Here is a 20588-nt window from a genome sequence, read left to right as displayed (position 1 = left end):
ACTCATTAGCTAATGTATCTCCACACACAGTGTTTGGAGCATGTGAACTGAACTTTGGATACTAGTCATCATATTTTCGGCTGAAGACAACTTTACTTTTTTCCGTTTCCGTTGTCCCCATGGCTTGGTCTTTTTTTTACCTCCTGCGCTGAAGAACCTTTTAAAAGATATTAGTTTTACACACATGTTAATAACAAGTTTTGTTTTCTAAAAAATAGTGCTATATGTAATTGTGAAAAGTGGCTTTTAAAGGTTCAAAACGCACAATAATATCATACAATGTCATATCTAGACACATTTTCTGTACATTCTTCTTGCCTCCAGGTAGCAACTCCAAGACCTGGTCCTGGAGATATCGGCTAATCTAAAACAATGTTCCTTGTTCCTAATATTGTCTCTATGCTACAGTATTGCGACGGTTCGCCCTCTGATAAAGCAAAGTAGCTGTATAAATCATGTGTGTTGTAAACATACCCAAAGTGTGACATGCAAATATTAATAATAAAGAAAAAGTCCATCTTGAAGCAAATACATTTTACTATATTTCTGTTTTTCCTATACAACATTAGCTGTTCTCAGCTACACGTGTCACAGTTTTAAACATTAGGGAAAATGGTTAGATTTTGCTAGTAGCTCCTAGACACAAAAGAGCAACTACTTCTTAAATCATGACATTTTATTTTACATAAATGTTTAATGTCAATGAGAAATCCAGTATAGAAATAGTGTAGATAGTAAACACTCCAGAATGGTGGATTTGATTTGATGGCAGACTCAGTTTGGCTAGTTAGCAAAGATGATGACATGGTGGTATGGATGGGAACCGTTTTTGAGCAGAGTGTAGAGATGAGGATGTGAGAACGGACAAGACTGCTACTGCTCGAGTCACTTTAGGTAGTGTTAAAGCACAGGCAGTTAAACGGCATTGTGGATAAAACAGAAAACCATTAACCATAGTGAAAATGGACCAGTAGGTCAATAAAAGATGTTTAAAATAACTAAAACAAGCAACTCAGAATTTTATTACAAAACCAATTTTGGACTGCTAAAGATAACATGCTAATTCAAATGATCAATAAGCAAGTATTTTGGTGGATTTTTTCCCCCCTTTGATTAAAAAGCATATGAGGCATTTAGGAAATGTATGCTAGCCTGATATAACTATTCAACTAAGCTGTTCAATTTATTAAGGTTATTGCCAACAAGAACATTACTTCCTGAGTAATGAATTTGTGACATCATACCACATTATAGGGAAAACCAAAAACCCTGTCTGCCGACGAACATAGGCTGTAATGTGAATGGTGAGCTCTGTGTATTTATTATGAAGTTAGACTAACGTGTGTGACAAAGAGTACTTTGTAAACTCTGGATAAGGGAAGTAAACTGGAACCATTTCATATGAATAATTTCATTAGAACTTCCACAGAGCTTTGTTGTTTCTTAAGAACTATCTAAAATCAGGCCAGTTAAATAAATATGGTTGTGAGTTCCGATGGTGATCTGGTTAAAGATATTTTTTGTTTACCATGTATAAGTTTCGTTATCATTATATGTCTCTTTACCTACTCTGTGCTGTTTTTGTCCTTGTGCCTAGTCATAGGCTATACTAAAACAAAAAGTGACCAAAAAAAATACAAGCAATGACATGACTTGTCCTAGAAACCCGGAGATAGACCTTCTCATGTGGTTTGGGAAGTCAGACAATCCCAAGGAAACCCTTGTAAGCTCTATATCGGCATATAGAGAACATGCAGAGAAACTTCAACAGACAATGAAACTGGGATTCAAGATCGCCGAAGTGGCAACACTATCCGCTATGCCAACATGTCAACCAAGCATAATATAGTTTAGGTTTTTATAGTTTTTATAGTTATAGAAAATATGGTTCATTTAAAATCAAGCTTCCTTACTGATATCTTAACACTCCTACTATGACAAAGAAATGAACAAGACAATACCCCTGTAATATTCTCCCTGTGGCCTGAAGTATTCATAATGTGAAGACTAAATAAAAAATTCATAGATGACATTAATAGGCAGTTAGATACTAATTATTTAAAAAATATTTACAGTTCACTGTTATAAATATAATAAATAAGTATGGGTGCAGGTCAGGATCTTTGCATTGTATTACCATATTACATGGAAACAAAAAAAATACAGAATGGAAATGAGTTCTGGTGTGTCATTTTCCTATGTTGTTATCAGAAATACAGTGCGTGTAATAACATGATATAGTAAAAGGATTTGGTAGTTTAAAGCAGTGAAGTGTGAACATGTTTAAACTGCAGAAGGCTGGTCAGTCTGAAGGAAGAGCCGAGGAGAGAGGGTGTTTGCTGCAGGAGAGGTAAGGCCTTAGAACCCAGACTGGCTTGTTGGTTTTTTTTGCAGTGCATAATTTCTGCTGCTATTAGACAAGCTGAGCTATCATAAATCATACATTCTTTAGAAATCAACAGGAAAAAATGATATTTTAACTCATGTAGCTTAGCAGCTGTTTTTGTTATGAATACTACCAGGCCTACCAGTATTGGCCTACATGGCTGCTATAGTGTGAATAATGGGTGTTTTTTTTAAAGATGTGCTAAAGTATAATTATATGTTCACCATGATTCAGTGCTTCTGTGTAAATGCTTGCGTAAACTTTTAATATTGCATTGTTTGTTAGTAAAATAATTTCTAAGGTAACTTTACCAACAAAGAGCTCAAGGCACGCATGCGTTTCTCTGGGCCGAAAATGAAGGCGGGGCAAATATGACGTAAGAACGTAACGTTTCCAGGAAGTACGATGAACTTGCGATTTCATTGGCTACCCGCGCCCTGGTTTCCCTTTCAAAAGCTCACGCTTGCGGCGACCCAGAGGTTTGATTGGTGCAGGTTCTGTCGGTCACCCGGCGATAACAGCGAGGGCGGAACAGCTTGGTCGAGTCTCGATGTCCAGTGCGGCGCCCACAGGGATATAACCACAAACTTCGCACAGGAAGATTCATGCACTCGCATTATCTGTTCGCTCAGACTGATGCTCGGGCAGGACAGAGGTTGGACAGAAAGAGGATGATGGCTAATAAGTTGTTTGCTCGTTAAATAATAGAGTAGTGATATAGGTAGCGGGTTAGCATTGCATGCTAGCGCATCAGCAGCATATATTTATATATATATATATATATATATATATATATATATATTTGCATGGATATAGAGACAGGCTGGTTAGCCAGGATGCTAGTTTTTCTTTTCTAATTAGGACCAATTGAGCCTTTTTGTGTTTTACAGTTAAACTGAACATTTCCCAGTACGACCAGCTCCTGCTCGGGGAAGGTTGTAGGTGTTTTTTTTTTATTGCGTGTCTTTTTTTGTATTTTCTAAAAAAGCAGCAGGAGTTGAAATTTAAGCTTGCTGGAGTCCGAGGAAGGAGCGTTAAGAGCTAAAAGCTAACAAGCTGTAAGCGGTGTACCGAACGATTTGGAAGTTGGTGCGGCCGCGTGTTCATGCAGGTTACGTCGAAAATTTGATCGGGGGGAAAAAAAAAAATCATGGACACATGGTTCCGTATACGGATTCGTGATTTCTGGTTAGTGTGGCCATGCATGTAGCTAGCAGCTGCTTTCGGTTGTAGACGTCCTTTACGCGTGCAGGGCTCGTTAGCTTGTGCTAACCGCCTGAACACTGCGAGATGCGCAAATAAAAGCGGCAGTTGAACTCGCTTTGGCTGCTTTGAGGCGCTCAACGATGTAGCTTTCTAGCGGAGAAACGAAGTGCACGCGGTTGTGAAGTGAATTCGGACATTTAGGAAAGCACCATGAACAACCAAGGCATGATGGCGCAGGAGAAGATGGAGTTGGACTTGGACATGCCGTCGGCTCTGCTGCAGGGAGACGGACACTTGCGGCGATCCAACAGCGAGCCCATGATAAACGGCTTAAGGTTCATTGACCGTCTATCGTTCGTAATTTTCATGAACTAAAACCAATTCAAAGATTTATTCTCACTGTTTCTGGGTTCGACCAATTTCGACTAAACTGCATGAATGTTACTTGACCACCCTCCTTGATATCAGCAGTGTGAAATCACAGATTTGCAAAACACTTTAAAGTGAACAAGGCCATTAGTCTTAAAGCACAGACTGTTTACATTATACGCAATGTCCATGCAAACGCACCCTATGCTTTGTTTGCCTTTACTTTGCATTCAGTAAAAATGTAACTCTGTCTTTCAGTGACAACTCTCAGGTTTTCCAGAGAGATATCCAACGAAGCAGACGAAACAGCACAACTCTTGTTAACCGGCCGAACATGGTGTGCAACACGCAATGAATCTGGTTCACATTCACATAATCACCATGTTGTTGACTGTGCACAAAGTTCTTTCTGCTTATTGTTGTTTGTGTAACACCTAGGTTCCATCTTCTCCAGTTCGCATCCCTAGCACCAGGCTTGAAAGAATCAAACAGGTAAACCCAGTGTCTGTTGATTAACTCTACCACGCGTTAGTAGGTTTCGAAATTTTAACTTATAAATACTTGAAAACACAAGCTGTTGGTGAATGTGAATGGAAACCTCCATTTCCTCTCTGGAATCTGTGCATTTACGTGTAAGGACCAAAAGAAAACTTAAGTCTCTTAATTGTACTTTTTTTGGGGAATAAACATTCGATAAAAATCTATAACACTTTTTGTTTGTCACGAAACATGAGTATGATCATGACGCATAGTACTTGGCCAAATTCTTATACATGCACTGAGACTCATACTGCTAACATGCAGCAGCTACTACAAAAATAGATGCCTTGTTGAGTGTTTAGGAGTAATAGCAACAGTAGGCAGTTTTTTTTTTTCTTTAGCACAATTTGTTTAGCAGAGAAACTGAGGTTGCTGTAGTGTGATTGTAGGGGAAGTCCAGAAGGAATGGGTTGTGAAATCCACCCAAAATTTTTGTTGAGTTAAAACTGAACACAATTGAGATGAGAACCACTTAAGTATGGAACTCAATCTGTTAAAAAAAAAAAAGAAAGGAGCAAGTAGATGATGTACTAAAATGCATTTTTGTCTTTATTTTGCCTTTAGGCATTGGCTCGGTTAGAACGCTGCTTATTTGATGGTTTCCACATCTGTTGGATAAAGTTATCCGTTTCTGTGTAATTGTGTAATATTAGAGATATCTCATTGCACATGCCTGTTCTTTCCACAACACTGGAGCTTGCATGTTACTGTTTTGTAAATGGTGCTGCTTGATTAATAGGTAATATGTATGTCCGTCTGTCTTTGTAGGAGGAGGGGGTAGATGTGATGAACCGGGAAACAGCTCATGAACGGTAAATAACTGGCTTTCCGGATGCTGTTCATTATGGGTGACTATAATAAAATATTTCTTTGAACAGATGAAATCTTGGTATCAACAACCTCTCTATGGTCATGGTGTGTCCACCCATTTCCTGTTATTTTTGAGTGATTTTTCTTGTTTTTTCTGTTTCTCTCTTTTTTTTATATTCTTTCTGTCCAACTAGGGAGGTGCAGGCTGCAATGCAAATGAGCCAGTCATGGGAGGAAAGTCTTAGTCTGGTAAGGCTTGCTGTATTGTCAGAACTTCCTGGTTGTTGTATGTTAAGCACTCTACATCATGGGACACTGGGTTCCTGTAACACTTGTTGGCCCATATATTATGTAAAGTATTTGTAAGTGATCAAAGGCTGAAGTTTGCATGCAGTGGCTTTGTTGCCACAACCCATCCACCCTCTCCCCACTGATGAGATTGTGGGTGTAGAAACAAGCATGCTACAGTAAGATGGAGTTAACAGGGCCACCAGTCTCTCGAGATCAGACTGTGTTGGTAGTATAAAACTCCAACATTCCTCCTCACAAACGCACTTTGCGGTTTGTTGCGATATGGGCTGAAGGTGTGTACAGTGGTCCCCTGGAACTCGTGAGGGGGGTTACATTCTGAGATGCCCCGCGAGTTCTGAAAATCCATGAAGTTTGGACGCACCCCAGCAGCCCCTAAATGTAATAGTGTACAGCGTTTGACCAAACGCATAGTTTAAAACGTTATTCCTAACGTTCCTGAACATTCGGTCCCGCTGTGGATTCCCACGAATTTTAAGATAATCTGAAACTTGCTGTTAGTTAGGTTCCAAACGAGAACCCGCAGATTTTCCGAGCTGCGAGTTTCCCGAACCGCGAATTATCTGGGGTTGAACTGTGTGTCTGTATTGTGGTATTCCAGAGTGACAACGACTTTGAGAAGTCTTCATCATCGTCGCCGAAGCGTATTGATTTTGTGCCCGTGTCTCCGGCTCCATCTCCCACCAGAGGAATTGGGAAGAAGGTATTACTTCGACGATTTCATCGAGCCAAGCACTACACGTGCACTTCTGTTTTTCTGATTTTAATATCGCTAATGCTTATGCAAGTGTTCTCGTTTCTTAATGAGCAGCAGTGCTTCTCTCCATCTCTGCAAATATTGGTGAGCAGTAATGGTCTAACTCCTAGCCCCATTCCCAGCCCAACACGCCGCTTCAGGTAAATATGTGCTATTTTATTTGACACGCAAACAATACCTGCTAATGTATTAACATTAATGCGATGATCTGGTGCTCTGTGTGTGCTCAGCAGAAGGAGTCAGAGCCCCATCAACTGCATCAGACCCAGCATTTTGGGGCCCATCAAACGAAAAGGTAAAACTATTATTATGCATACAGAATTAGATTGTGGATGGTCCTGAGTGGTGATGCTAAGGCTGTCTGTCTGTAAGGTGGATTTAAAGTTGCCTGCAGGAGTTACTCATGATTTCCTGACCATATTAATACATTCTAGCAAACATTTATTGGTGTGAGAAGGGATTATTATTTTCTTCTGTCACAGAGACAGAATCGCATTCAAACCATTGTTGACATTATTACTTTAGACAATAGCTTGAATGTGAACAATCATACAGCTGTTTTTGTTAAAGCGATTCTGTTTAACTGTTTATGTTCTGTAAAGATTCGCCAGTTCAGAATTTTTCTTTTTCCACATCATCCTGGTTTCATCTTCATTCTGAAGCCATAGACTACAAAGAGCTTACAACACGAGTACAGGATGTCATGTTGAAATGTATTTATTAGGAGAAGGGTAGGAAAAAGTTCCAACACACATTTGCCATGGAACACTGAATCATAACGAGTGGAGAAAAAGGCAGTGACCTCACCAAGAACCAGACTCTCCAAGCTTATTAGGGAGAACTTTCAGGAAACCTACAGCGACGTTTAAGGAGCTGCAGAAACATTTAACAAGTGCTGGCTGTTTGATTTATGTGGCAAATATCTTGTCTTCTTTTCATGTCTGGGCTTTGGTGTAGTGTGGCTTGATAGAAGAACCCACATTCTTTTGGTGAAAAAAAGCCATTCCTTCTTAACCCCTAAACAATATGGCAGATTCTGCTACAGGTAGCATTTTTTTGGACCTAATTCTGTGGGGAAGCAAGGTAGTGATGGTATCATGCCTAGTAGGCTGCTCTCTTCAGATGGGACTGTGGCTCTGGTCGATTTAAAGAGAATCGTGAATAGTTCCAAATTAGCAATCTATTAAGACATAATATTTGCAGGTCATTGTTAATCAGGCTTCAGGGAAAAAATACTTAACATGGTAATTTGAATATGTGGAATGACACATGCACACACACACAGTGGAACCTCGATACTTGTGACTTTTCATTTGGAACTGGACTATGATTAGGAATTAAGATTATTTTTATAGTTTTGGCAGCTGTCATGAGACTGATAGGAAGCATATATTTTAATGAATGTGCACAGGACTGTGAAAAGCACTTTATTGAACTTTTTTCAGAGAGAATTTTTTTTTTTGTTAAATCTGTTCTGTCACTTCTTAGTTTCAGGAGAGATGGAGGCAGAAAGCCAGCCAAAGAGACTTTTCCAGGGTACCACCACCATGTTGTCCACAGAGACGGCCCACCTGCCTGAACTCAACTCATGGTATGTTTTCCATATCTGATTTGGTTTTATGATTACTGGAATGACAAAGCACCTGAGTAAAACACAAGCTAGAGTGTCTACTAAAACCTGGAAACATTTTGAGCTTGTTTTGGCTGGTGAAAAGTGTTACCAATGTAAGAGATTTTGTTTGCATTAACTCCATTGGGCTAAATTATATACAGCAAACAAGTAAGTAACTATTATCTTTATTTGAACCTGAAGCTCTTTGTTTTGCTTAGATTAGTAAATTTCAGCGATTACCTTTTTTTTTTTTTTCTTTCTTGCTAGTCTGGTATCTGTTGTACCCTAAGGTTTGATTTGTTTCTATTCCTACAGTTTATCTGCTGACCTGCTTGATGGAAGCCTCAGTAGTGTCGGCTCTTCTTCGGGTTCTCCATCTAAGATGGAAGGAGTTTCACCCTCCTCAAGCAACTCCCCCTTCACCCCGCTTCAGGACCTTTCACCCAAGTGATCGACACGTGTCTTTGTGAACAAGAAAAGGCCACATGAATGAGTTTCTTGTGCTTCTGTTCCATGCCTTCCCAGCCATACTTATTTTATTTTTCTTCATGTGAGGATTTTTTGTGGGTCATTGTGGGGAAGCTCTGTAATAAAAGAAGCCAAAGCCCTGCAGGTATTTTGTATGGACTGTACCATTTGGGTAATCAGCAGTAGTAAAGACTGAATGCTGTTTACACCAGCTGCTATAAAAAGGTGTAATATTTGGGGTGATGCTCCATAATGAAATGAACAGCATTTCAGAACCCTGCAGTTTCTGTATGATTTTTATTTTATTTTATTTTTTGTCCCCCTGGCTTTCTTAAATGAGGAGAGAATTCTATTATACAAAGTTAAGCTCTTACAGAGCAAAGTTTTCCCATTTGCAACAGTACCAGTAGGTTGGCTGTGACCAGGTCTATTAATTTACACAAACAGAATGCCAACAGGTGTTGTGAGAGAGAATTTAACTTATTTAAATTTTTTTGGGTTCCAGCTTGGGTTTTTTTATGTTCTTTGTAAGTATGTACATACATTTTAATGTCTATTAGCTTGTCATTTGTGTTCCATGAGGGAGTGAATGTGTGCACAGTGCTCGAGCAGTTAACTGACAGCTGGGTGCGATTGCACATCGCATACGTTTACCGTTTGAATCCGCATTTAGTCACGTGTATAAGGATCAGCCTTTCATTATTCATGCAGATGGAAGGAGGCGGCAACACTATCGACGAGTGCCTGTTTATCACTCTTAGTGTTTCATTAAGTTTTTCTAATGGAGTTAACAGTTGCCACCATGCAATATTAATGGGGAGTTGTACCACTAAATCCAGGATTTGAGCACTACAGTCCGAGTTGCAATTTGTCTTCAGGTCTACCACCTTGGGATGTGGTTTAGCCCTGTCAGCTTTAGAGAAGTGAACTGCCTCACTGCAGTGTGTTTTACAGCCCTTTAAAATGGTGGCTTGACCCTTATTCGCTTGTCTTTGGAATCACTGTGTGACAATACCAACCTTATACAAATGACTTGTGTTCAATGCCCTTTTTTTATTTTTATATAAACATGAGAACTACTGCATACCACTGTCAGTTATTTTGGCGAGAACGCAGTTTGGATAACTAGTAGAATAGAAGCAGCTGCTGATGGAGACATTTAGAATAATTAGGGTCTGGAGGAAGGTCATCTGCTGATTCAAGTAAACGTTTGTAAATAAGAGATGTAAAATTGTATTTGTGCATTTGAGCTTTTGTTATTTTAGTAAATAGAATTTTTTTTTCTGTAAATGGCTTTATGAATTAGTTTCCTTGGAAAAAAAAAATGACTATTTCCTCAGAGCATGATGCATCGTAAATGTTTTTATTTGCAAGCAAGAAAATGATTGTAAATTTTTTTTTCCATGATTTTGAAATTAACAGTGCGTTTTATTGCCCCATATTAGAAATATGCCTGAGGCAAAACTGCACTGTACATCCTTTCTCTGAATGTCTGTCTTTGCAAAGAGGGAGGGAGGAGCAGTATGTGGGTCATGGAGGTCCCCTTTCTGTACTGTATTGATGGTTGCAGTGTTTGTGGTTTGATTTAGCAATTTTTTTGTTTGTGGGTTTTTTTTTTTTTTGTCCTTTGGACTTGTCTGGTCTTTTATTTAAATTACAATGTCCTCTTTTCAAGAGCATAAACCTTAAGCTTATGTGTTAAGTGAGTCGAGTGCTTTGCTGAGCTCGGCTCTAAATGGACAAAGATATTTTCTTGTCCCCTTTATCAGTGATCTTCAGATTACAAAATAAATTATTGGTCTGGCAAATCTTGGAATGGAGTTTCTTTTGCCAGAGAAGAGGTCATGCTTTTTATGTTGCAATTTCTTTGAGAAATAATTAACGAGCAACATTACAGTATTAAAGGAGCTACATTGGCGGATTTGAACTGAGCTCTTATTGTAGAACTCCCATTTCTCTCAGGTTGCTTTTAGCTATTAACTTTCCCTTACAAAGACCCTGAATGTAAGAAATGGCTGGAAGTATCTTCGTATTAAATACCAGCACTATAGGGGAATGAATAAAATCCAGTAGTGTAAGTTGCTAATACATTGCTATTAGATAGTTGCAAACTTTTCCAATAATGGGACTTAAATACAATGTGTTCGATTCTGTTATTGTTAGCATTTGTTAAACAAAAATGTCAGAACACTGCATTAATTTCTACCTGTAGTTGATCTACCAGTCAATTGTGCTTTCTTGACTCAACAGTGCAACACAATACCCTTAAGACAGTCACTATTTTTTTACTGCTAAATGTGCTGCACAGTAACCTAAGTTGCCTCTTTGTTTTTTATAAAAAAAAAAAAAATATATATATATATATATATATATATATATATATATATATATATATACAGTACACACCTGCTCATTCAAAGAGTTTTCTTTATTTTCATGACTATGAAAATTGTAGATTCACACTGAAGGCATCAAAACTATGAATTAACACGTGGAATTATATACAGAACAAAAAAGTGTGAAACAACTGAAAATGTCATATTCTAGGTTCTTTAAAGTAGCCACCTTTTGCTTTGATTACTGCTTTGCACACTTGCCATTCTCTTGATGAGCTTCAAGAGGTAGTCACCTGAAATGGTCTTCCAACAGTCTTGAAGGAGTTCCCAGAGATGCTTAGCACTTGTTGGCCCTTTTGCCTTCACTCTGCAGTCCAGCTCACCCCTAAACCATCTCGATTGGGTTCAGGTCCAGTGACTGTGGAGGCCAGGTCATCTGGTGCAGCACCCCATCACTCTCCTTCTTGGTCAAATAGCCCTTACACAGCCTGGAGGTGTGGTCGGGGTCATTGTCCTGTTGAAAAATAAATGATGGTCCAACTAAACGCAAACCGGATGGAATAGCATGCCGCTGCAAGATGCTGTGGTAGCCATGCTGGTTCAGTATGCCTTCAATTTTGAATAAATCCCCAACAGTGTCACCAGCAAAGCACCATCACACCACCTCCTCCATGCTTCACGGTGGGAACCAGGCATGTAGAGTCCATCCGTTCACCTTTTCTGCGTCGCACAAAGACACAGTGGTTGGAACCAAAGATCTCAAATTTGGACCCATCAGACCAAAGCACAGATTTCCACTGGTCTAATGTCCATTCCTTGTGTTCTTTAGCCCAAACAAGTCTCTTCTGCTTGTTGCCTTTCTTTAGCAGTGGTTTCCTAGCAGATATTCTACCATGAAGGCCTGATTCACACAGTCTCCTCTTAACAGTTGTTGTAGAGATGTGTCTGCTGCTAGAACTCTGTGTGCCATTGACCTGGTCTCTAATCTGAGCTGCTGTTAACCTGCGATTTCTGAGGCTGGTGACTCGCATGAACTTATCCTCCGCAGCAGAGGTGACTCTTGGTCTTCCTTTCCTGGGGTGGTCCGCATGTGAGCCAGTTTCTTTGTAGCGCTTGATGGTTTTTGTGACTGCACTTGGGGACACTTTCAAATTTTCAGACTGACTGACCTTCATTTCTTAAAGTAATGATGGCCACTCGTTTTCTGTACTTAGCTGCTTTTTTCTTGCCATAATACAAATTCTAACAGTCTATTCAGTAGGACTATCAGCTGTGTATCCACCTGACTTCTGCACAGCACAACTGATGGTCCCAACCCCATTTATGAAGCAAGAAATCACACTTATTAAACCTGACAGGGCACACCTGTGAAGTGAAAACCATTTCAGGTGACTACCTCTTGAAACTCATCAAGAGAATGCCAAGAGTGTGCAAAGCAGTAATCAAAGCCAAAGGTGGCTACTTTGAAGAACCTACAATATGACATATTTTCAGTTGTTTCACACTTTTTTGTTATGTATATAATTCCATATATAATTTCACATGTGTTAATTCATAGTTTTGATGCCTTCAGTGTGAATCTACAATTTTCATAGTCATGAAAATAAAGAAATCTCTTTGAATGAGAAGGTGTGTCCACACTTTTGGTCTGTACTGTGTGTATATATATATATATATATATATATATATATATATATATATATATATATAAAGCACATTCTGGGAAGTGTTAGTGTATTCATTTCAGGATTTTGGTTAAAAAAAAAAATCAGAGCCTATAAATGTAAACTGCAGTTTATGCAGATATTGTTACTAGTGTACAGTTAAGTGTGTACATAAGTAGATAATTGGATTGCAGTCAACTATTATGTCATAGCACAAAATATACTATTCATTGTTTATAAACATTTATAAATATATATCTTTTGCATGGATGAAAACCATACAAGAATGATTTGGCTGACATTGTAAACTTTATAGGTGTTAATAGACAAATCCACATGCATGTTCATTTTACATATTGTGGCAGTAAGAATAAAGGCACTGTCACAGGTGATGAAGTAAAACGTTTAATTTAACATATTCCTTATGGTTATGCACACAACCCCATCCCACCATCCCTGATAGTCAGCGTGGCTCAGTCGCCAGCTCAGTCATTGTTTCTGGGTGTCCTCTCAGAGTACATCCCTCCCTGGCCCCATGATGTTTTCATCTTCATTGGGGCATACACTTGTTTGTAATATCATTTAAGCAGTTAGTTCCTGTTAAAAAAAAAGAGTTGATTTTTATCTTTCACATGGGTTCACCCCTTTTTTTCACAACTCTTCTGGTTGTGCAAATGTCTATTTCCCCTCTTTTTCTTTAGTTCCTCTATACAAAGTCATCAGCCAGTGGCACATCATGTGCGGAGGATAACCATTGTGAGAAGACCTGAATCCGAAGAGACACAAAAATACAATGGATACATGCGCAAAAAAATAAATAAATCTGTACACAAATTAATTTACAGTGCAACTCACCTAACACATAAGCAGCTACGAGTTTCTTATTAACGCTTAAGTGGAGGTAGACAGGCACTGTGGATTCCTGCTCTCCCAGTGTAGGGAGCATAAGCGCAGCCATGCACACTAATCCCAACAGGACAGTTAACAGGCTGGGGCCCCCTGACGCTGCACGACTCTCTGTAGAACACATACATAAAGAAAAAGTTCAGTCATTATTAACAAATCATTATTAAATCATAGACGTAACTCTCTACTGCCACCTAGTGACAAAAATTTGTCCCGCAGGATAATGTAGAAGGAACTACCACACAGTGAATATTAAGAACACGTAAATACCACTTTGCCAATGGCTTGCCTAAACCAATAGTGATGAGTGCATTTGTTAGAAGTAATCAACAAGGAAGCATGTTCATTCACCCAAGTACCATGCATTCATATCCGTTTATGCATTTCTACTATATAGAATTGTCTACACATACTCAGTGCCCAGAGATTTGTTATTTACTAAATATATTCACTTTGTAATGTTTATTGGATATATTTTTACATAGTCAACTGCACTTTGTTAATCTGTACAATGCTACTATTTGCACGTCTGGTAGATGCTAAAATAATATTTTGTTGCTGAGTTGATTGTAAATTAAGTGCCTTAGCTGGCTACATTAATGGGGTTGTGACAGTAGCACTATACAGTAGTACTGCAACAGACAGTTGGTTTTGTTTCACTTTCGTGTCGTAAGTGAAGCACACCTGATTGTCTTCAATGGTTCGGAATCCCTCATTGTCAAAAACCATTAGCAGCTGGTCATTAAAGATTTATTGGTTAAGGGCTGATATTTTCACTCACCCAACTGCTGGGTTTTATAGTTAAGATGTTTTATCAGGTCACTTGTAATGTAGGAAGATGCTATAGTTCCTGCTGTGGATATTTTTTGCTGAGCACAGTTTGAAGTCTGCTTTGCATTGATTGCCATCATTAAACACGGAATGCTTTCAGACTGCTGTCATTTCATGCAGTCTGCTCATTAGCAAGGCAACGTGCGCTGGGCTTATATCACATCGTATCAGGTGATAGCAGATGTTGGTATCAGAGCATTTTTTAGAAGTACAGATCAATGGGCATGGTACTGGACCAAAATATGATTGCATTATTGATATCGATGCATTGTTAATAAATACTATAATATAATTTGAATAAAAACAATTTCTTCTTTATATGATACATGTTTGAATGTCTTCCAATATTTAGCTTATACTGAGCTTAAAGTAACCCATATGAATTAAATATCTTTTTGGTGTCCGATCTTCAACAAACACACACCACTCACACGTGCTTATTCGTTAATTCAAGTTTCATGAGGTCTAGTACAGTTGTCGCTACCTGTCTGGAATGCAGTCTGCTCAAAGAACAAGCTGTCAGTGAGCTGCTCCTTCATCCTGCGCTCCTCCTCCTGAGGCCGGCTTTGAGGCTGCTCCTGAGCTGCTGAGGGCAGCAGCGTTGCCATTACTTCCTTCCGGCCCAGAGCTTTCCTCTGGCTCTGCTCAGACACCTGCAGGCGAAACTTATCGATCACTCCATAGTGGCAGGCCCGCACGTCTCGGTGCCGGATCACTCTATAGGACGGAGGAAACGGCAAGAGGTCAAAGCGGAAAAAAGATCACGTATCGACCATTTCAATTGTGTGGCCTTTACTAACTTCTTTAGACAAATCTAATTTTACAATAAATAAATAAATAAAAAGTAAGGAGACATCATTCTAAACCAACTGCAACACAGTAACATGTCCACCAGTATCCCACATTGTTTTGGAGAAATATTTTTTTTTTTTTTTTACATTACTTAATTGATGTTTCATGGAATCCATTTCTTTATGCACTGCTCTCTTAATATTTTGCCACAACATTGCAATGGGGTTGAGGTCTGGACTTTGGTATCCCAAGATCGTTTTCAAGATTTTTTTTTCTTCTACAGCCATTTAGGTAATGATTTGTTGGTGTATTTAGGATCATTGCAATGTTTCATGACCCAATTCGGGCAAGCTTAAGCTGCTGAACACACATCTCACATTTGTCTCAATGACTGCAGAGACCTAAAGCTGCAAAACAAACCCAAATTATCCTTAATTCAACCCTAAATCATGCTTCATAATAGAGGGGGTTTTTCTAGTCACAAATAAATATAATCCATAGATGTCCAGCATTTTTCTGTGCTGTTATGAACACGAACATTTAATATGCTTACTGAGGCATGTAGGTCACATAGCTTCTGTTTCCCCCCCCTTAATATCCCTGAGCCCACTCCAGGAAATAGTGTCAGCTGTCTTAAAGGCTCTCGATTTGTAAGCAATCCTTCTTACTGTTGAATGGTGAATTTGAAATGGTTAGGAGATGGCCTTATAACCCTTCCCAAACTGATCAAGAGCAACTATTGCTTCTGAAACGTCTACTTCTTGTCATTATTTAGACAAATACACCAAAACTGCCAAATAATCTGCTTTTATAGGGGTAGTCTCTATAGAGGAAGTTCCATGATGATGAATAAGTCTTGTGTATTTCATTAGAAACACACACAATTGTAATCTAGTGCTGATAAACAAAAACTATTTTATTTTCCCCCTGTTCTATTCATACCAAAATAACCTTCTGTCAAATTCAATAGAAAAGAAAATCACATCAAACCTTGTAAATTCTTATCAAAACTTTTCTAATTACTTTTTTCTCCAATGACATTCTCCAACTTGCATTACACTTAGGTGCATTTTAACCTGGTGTTAAGAAAATAACCAAATGGTGATTTTAGAAACTGTCACAAGTAGATGTCCAAACGTGTCCTTCGCATTTTTGTAGTTTCTTTCTTTAAAATCTATACCCAGGTATACCTAGTGAATAGTTCCTATTTAAATTTAATGCTTGGATCAACAATATATCTCTTGGTTAAATAACAGACACTTAAAAAACTTACATGTCTACACAGCATTGCGGCTTGACAGCACCAGTGGCATCCACTACTGCATACTTATTTGGTGCTGTGCACAGAACTGAGAAGGAACAACAAACAGTTAAATCAGTCTACCATTTGGAGTGTACTAAAAGACAGTCATGTATTGCTTGCAGACTTGTGTTGATCTTACCTTTGAACTTGAGTGCAAACTCATATGGGTTGTAAAGGGTAAGCACCTGCTTGTGTGAGGCCTGCTCATCTGCATAAAAAAACAGCTCTGTGGGGAACACAAACACTGGAAGTCTTCCTTCCACTAGGTCGGGTTGCCGGCTGTGCTGCTGCATTGGCACAGGCTGAGCAAACCTAGCACTTTAGTTTATACTCTCTTTTGGATTCAGAGTTTGCAGAAGCTCCCTTAAACATCAGCTGGCCTTGCTCACTCAGTTCCTTCGCAGCATGATGATTAGCCTTAAAAACAAAGGCACAATTTATCTGTTTTTTATTATTTGTTTTTTAGTAACAAAACCTGATTCAGTGTACCAAAAGCACTGTGACAAAGAGAAATATATAAGAAGAGAAAATTAAGCTTTTGAGGGGGAAAAAATGTTCCATGACTGAAGAAAATAAACTATTTATGTATAAGGCGGGATTTTACATCGTTTCTATTATGTTTTTAGAATACATTCAAAAAAATCCAATCTGCGCATGCATGTAAAAACAGTAAAGACGTGTAGCAAACTTTGTACGTGTACAATGATTGAATATAGTTTATTTGTGAGTCCTTCTCTACACTATATATCAGAAATAACCAAACCTTGACCAACGAGCTAAAGTGGGTCCATGGTGACCTTTGATTGAGTAGCTGGAAAAACTACTGGAAATAAGGGTTTATGTCTCTGACTGAAGGTCACTGAATAGATGTCATTTATTTCCTATTCATTTTAGATGATAAATCATAAATGAAAGGAACCATGGCTTTCATTTTAATATAATGTTCACTACACTGCAACATTAATTTTCGGCCATCGGCTCTCAACCGAGTTGGATTTTTAGCCATTCATAAGAAAAAGTGCTGCATCATGCGTGGCACTGGGATAAGAGTATCGAGCACAGTAAAGTGTAGCTTGTTTATGAACACTTCACCCTGTGTGCCCCATGTATGATCTCATTTTGGCCAAACTGACCCCGAAATTAGTCCAATGGCCCAACCAGTGACATAACGCTGCTCTTTACACAATCAAGACAACCAATGGTCAGTAGACTTTTCTGAATTCAACAAAAACACTGAAATCTCATACCAGTGGCACACAAACAGAGCAAAATAATATCTGTTAAGTAAAGATAATGTGGATGAATGAAGTTGAGGTATAGAAACAAAACTAATAAATACTGGACAGAAGTTAACCAGCCTTTAATTAAATAAATACATTTTACAGAAATATATACACAACGCGACTGCCCAGGCCCAAATTAAAACCCCGAAGGCTACACGTGGCTAGTCACGTGACCACGTTTACCCGCAGATCTCATTACTATTGCGTGCGAGATTCCGCAATAATTCTAATATTTACTTCCCAAACTCAACAACACACAACCACACACACATATCAACCAGTTTGGTAGACTATAAGTTAACTTAACATGTGTGTTGACGCAGTACTCAGACTGATGATTGCTTTCTAAAATGCTGTGACATAAATGACATGTATGCCAATGTTGTCCGGTGTAGCTCGAGCTAACAAGACACATAAACAACCGGCTGTAACACGATCTTTTCTCCGATACGGCTTTGGTTTCACCCAAAAACTCATTTTGTGGGATGTTTGTTAACAAGCTGTCGTGTTGTCACGTAGTAGCCACATAGTATTCGTTAAACATTAGCTACATCCCACAAGCTCTTCCAGCTACAGCAGCCTAATGTAAACATTGTAGACATCCGGACTTTAGCCATCGTGTTTTCTTTTAACGCTATAAATGATATTCAACGATGGTGATGATTGTCGAGTCTTTTAATATGAAAACCAGAGTACAAAAAAAAACAGCCCACATAACATCGTGCTAATCCAGATATGAGCTTGTACATATCTCCTGCCATACAGGCTTTGTTCATCAGCTTGATCAAATTATGTCCATATTGACCCTGGTTATAACAGAATATTTTTTTATTTTATTGTCAAATTCACATCAGCATCTTAATTGAGTAACAAGAAAGGTTTACCTTTGTCACGACAATTAATGTTGATGCGAGGTACTGTGCAAAATCCCACCCTTGTTTTGCCTTTTTTTTCTTTGTCGGTGCGCTGCAGTTCGCGCACTGAACTCTGGGATGCCGGAGGGCGTTAGTTTCTATGACGCAACGAGCCTCCATACAATAATTGTGGACATGCTGTCCTCTTCCTTGTTTACGATCGTTTGTTCCGCTTTGCAAGGCTGTAAAAAGTAGGATTCCGAGCGAGAAGAAGTGGGAAATCAGTGAGGGATATAAACGCGTGGTTGGCAGGCAGCTTTTTATACAGTGCACGAGCTACAACAGAGATCTACATTATTACTAATTGAAAACAAGTCCAGACCAAAAGTAAAATCAGGATGTATGCAAGATATGATCTAGTCGCCAATGTAGGAGACGAATATGGTACTCACTTGCATGCAATAAAAAGACTTAATGCAACAGCCTACTGCTTCCTCCTTTAGTTCAAGGGCAATTCCCCTTTATTGTAATATAAACCACCAAAAACAAATAAGTCCACAAGAAAAGTTTAACTTTCTTTTTTACGACAAGTCATTTCATCTATAGCATTCAATCTGACCTTGTTGTCAGACATTTCTATTTATCACATGCATGACAATAAACTGGAAATTTTTCTTGTAAAATGTTAAACTGTATTAATAGAGACTGGCGTTTACTGTCTGTTGCCACATTGCCTTGAGGGATTCAACTTTCCACCTCGAAAACAAAGGTAGTGCAGGACTTTAAAATGGTTTATGACTTGTAATATACACTGCCAGGATTCATTAGAGGAGAGAGAGAGAGAAAGAGAGAGAGAGAGCAAGCAATCGGATATATTTACCAGTGTTAATGAATCCTGACGGGACACATTATGAGCCATAACTCTTACACAAAGGGACACATACGTGGGTCAGAATCTCCTAATGTAAATATGTGTATAAAAGAAATCGCAGGTTGCCAAATAACTCAGAAGACATCCCACAAAAAAAGCCAAAATCTTTGATCACCTGTGATGTTTTATCTGTCTGTACATCCACACAAAAAAGTTTCTATATAATATAAAAAGAAAGAAAGTGTTGCGCACGTGCAGAGTTCACCTGCAATTGTAGCTGTGCGAGGCACTTTGTCCAATATATAGTAATAGTTTTTTTTAATAATTACCATGTGCAATTTTTTAATGGCGCTCAACATATTTTCACACGTGGCGATGACTGTTCATCAAAGTGTGCACATGCCAGTTAAAATTCCGAGTTTCATCCGAAGTTCAACAGGAACCCACATGTGTTATCTAGGCTGTGTCAGTTGTGGGCGGGGCTTAGCGCCCTGTTCCACAAGGCGGTCCTATAGAGAAGCTGCATGAATGTGACGTGGATCGCCGCTTCTCAAGTACAGTGCACTGAGTCGCCTTCTGGAGTCACGTCCTGACATATCAATAATGTCCTTTGCACCATTAAACATAATCCAACCTTCTGTATTAAATGAAAAACAAGATGTGGATATGAAGGTTAAATACCCGTATGAATAGACACGTGCGTCGCAGGGATTATATGGTTATATACACATCTATTTATCGTAATTATTTTGTAAAAAAAAAAAAGAAATGCAGGATCCCCCTCCCTCCTGCAGTGTCCGTATTGCAAAGGGCATGTACATGGATTAGTCCGTAGTATTTGTGAAGCATAATTGATGTTGATGAGCAACGCTTTTGAATCAGACATACAGTGCAGTATGTAATGTAAAAAAATGGCGCTTTTTTATGGCAAAAAAAAAAAAAGATCAGAGAAAAGGGCGAGGGGGGAAGGAATTATTATAAAAAAAAATCGCATTGATGAGCACTTCCCCCACCTCCATGAAGACATCCAGAAGAGAAGACTAGTAAAGGACGTTTGGCGTGGGATTATCTTAAAAGCGTGTGCACTCACGAATTACATAACAAAAATGCCAATACGTATGCTTGTTCCAGCGGATCCAATGGCGTATCATACTCGTGTTTAGAAGTGAAAGGAAGAGCACGACGTGCCTGCGGTTCCCCCCTCACACCAAGAAGGAAGGAAAAGTGTGAGGCGGGTGAGAAAAGCTCTAAAACCCAATTCGCATATTCATGAGCCGGAGGCGTGGCCACT

General features: G+C 38.9%; 2 protein-coding genes and 1 non-coding gene across 8 annotated transcripts; 2 read left to right on the top strand and 1 right to left on the bottom strand.

The window, feature by feature from the left end:
• The first annotated feature begins 2291 nt into the window (after positions 1 to 2291).
• On the top strand, positions 2292 to 10265 carry pabir2 (PABIR family member 2). 4 transcript variants are annotated; one of them, XM_046850074.1, is made up of 10 exons: positions 2292 to 2350; positions 4220 to 4298; positions 4400 to 4453; positions 5270 to 5313; positions 5506 to 5560; positions 6222 to 6323; positions 6432 to 6517; positions 6608 to 6672; positions 7866 to 7968; positions 8305 to 10265. In XM_046850074.1, exons 2-10 carry the CDS (start codon positions 4296 to 4298, stop codon positions 8438 to 8440), a joined length of 648 nt encoding a protein of 215 aa, XP_046706030.1. In that variant the 5' UTR covers positions 2292 to 2350; positions 4220 to 4295; the 3' UTR covers positions 8441 to 10265. The 4 variants fall into 4 exon arrangements, with proteins under 4 accessions (XP_046706030.1, XP_046706029.1, XP_046706028.1 ...); XM_046850073.1 differs by lacking the exon at positions 2292 to 2350 and adding an exon at positions 2862 to 3041; XM_046850072.1 differs by lacking the exon at positions 2292 to 2350 and adding an exon at positions 2876 to 3927 and having other exon boundaries at positions 6611 to 6672.
• Positions 5696 to 5850, top strand: LOC124386674. The gene has a single exon (XR_006925995.1). It is a non-coding gene; the product is annotated as a small nucleolar RNA U109 (small nucleolar RNA).
• A 2584-nt stretch (positions 10266 to 12849) lies between the features above and the next one.
• mospd1 (motile sperm domain containing 1) lies at positions 12850 to 20456 on the bottom strand. 3 transcript variants are annotated; one of them, XM_046849235.1, is made up of 6 exons: positions 20311 to 20456; positions 16429 to 16706; positions 16260 to 16335; positions 14679 to 14911; positions 13313 to 13474; positions 12850 to 13223 (listed from the first exon to the last, which is right to left on the bottom strand). In XM_046849235.1, exons 2-6 carry the CDS (start codon positions 16580 to 16582, stop codon positions 13192 to 13194), a joined length of 657 nt encoding a protein of 218 aa, XP_046705191.1. In that variant the 5' UTR covers positions 16583 to 16706; positions 20311 to 20456; the 3' UTR covers positions 12850 to 13191. The 3 variants fall into 3 exon arrangements, with proteins under 3 accessions (XP_046705191.1, XP_046705193.1, XP_046705190.1); XM_046849237.1 differs by lacking the exon at positions 20311 to 20456 and adding an exon at positions 19627 to 20190; XM_046849234.1 differs by lacking the exon at positions 20311 to 20456 and adding an exon at positions 18457 to 18997.
• Between the last annotated feature and the right edge of the window lie 132 nt (positions 20457 to 20588).

The sequence above is a fragment of the Silurus meridionalis genome, chromosome 5, assembly GCF_014805685.1.
Source record: "Silurus meridionalis isolate SWU-2019-XX chromosome 5, ASM1480568v1, whole genome shotgun sequence".
Taxonomy (NCBI): Eukaryota; Metazoa; Chordata; class Actinopteri; order Siluriformes; family Siluridae; genus Silurus; species Silurus meridionalis.
The sequence above is the reverse complement of the archived record's forward strand: the minus strand, read 5'-3'. Positions and strand labels throughout refer to the sequence as shown.

Bases quoted from the DNA above. Each gene is read 5' to 3' on its own strand.
- pabir2 (XM_046850071.1), top strand. From the start codon at position 3,803: ATGAACAACCAAGGCATGATGGCGCAGGAGAAGATGGAGTTGGACTTG. The intron at 3,928-4,219 runs GTTCATTGACCG...TCTGTCTTTCAG, and splicing joins CCCATGATAAACGGCTTAAG to TGACAACTCTCAGGTTTTCC. The intron at 7,969-8,304 runs GTATGTTTTCCA...CTATTCCTACAG, and splicing joins CTGCCTGAACTCAACTCATG to TTTATCTGCTGACCTGCTTG.
- mospd1 (XM_046849235.1), bottom strand. From the start codon at position 16,582: ATGCAGCAGCACAGCCGGCAACCCGACCTAGTGGAAGGAAGACTTCCA. The intron at 14,912-16,259 runs GTAAGTTTTTTA...TCCGTCCTATAG, and splicing joins CCGCAATGCTGTGTAGACAT to AGTGATCCGGCACCGAGACG. The intron at 13,224-13,312 runs GTGAGTTGCACT...CTTCGGATTCAG, and splicing joins CGTAGCTGCTTATGTGTTAG to GTCTTCTCACAATGGTTATC.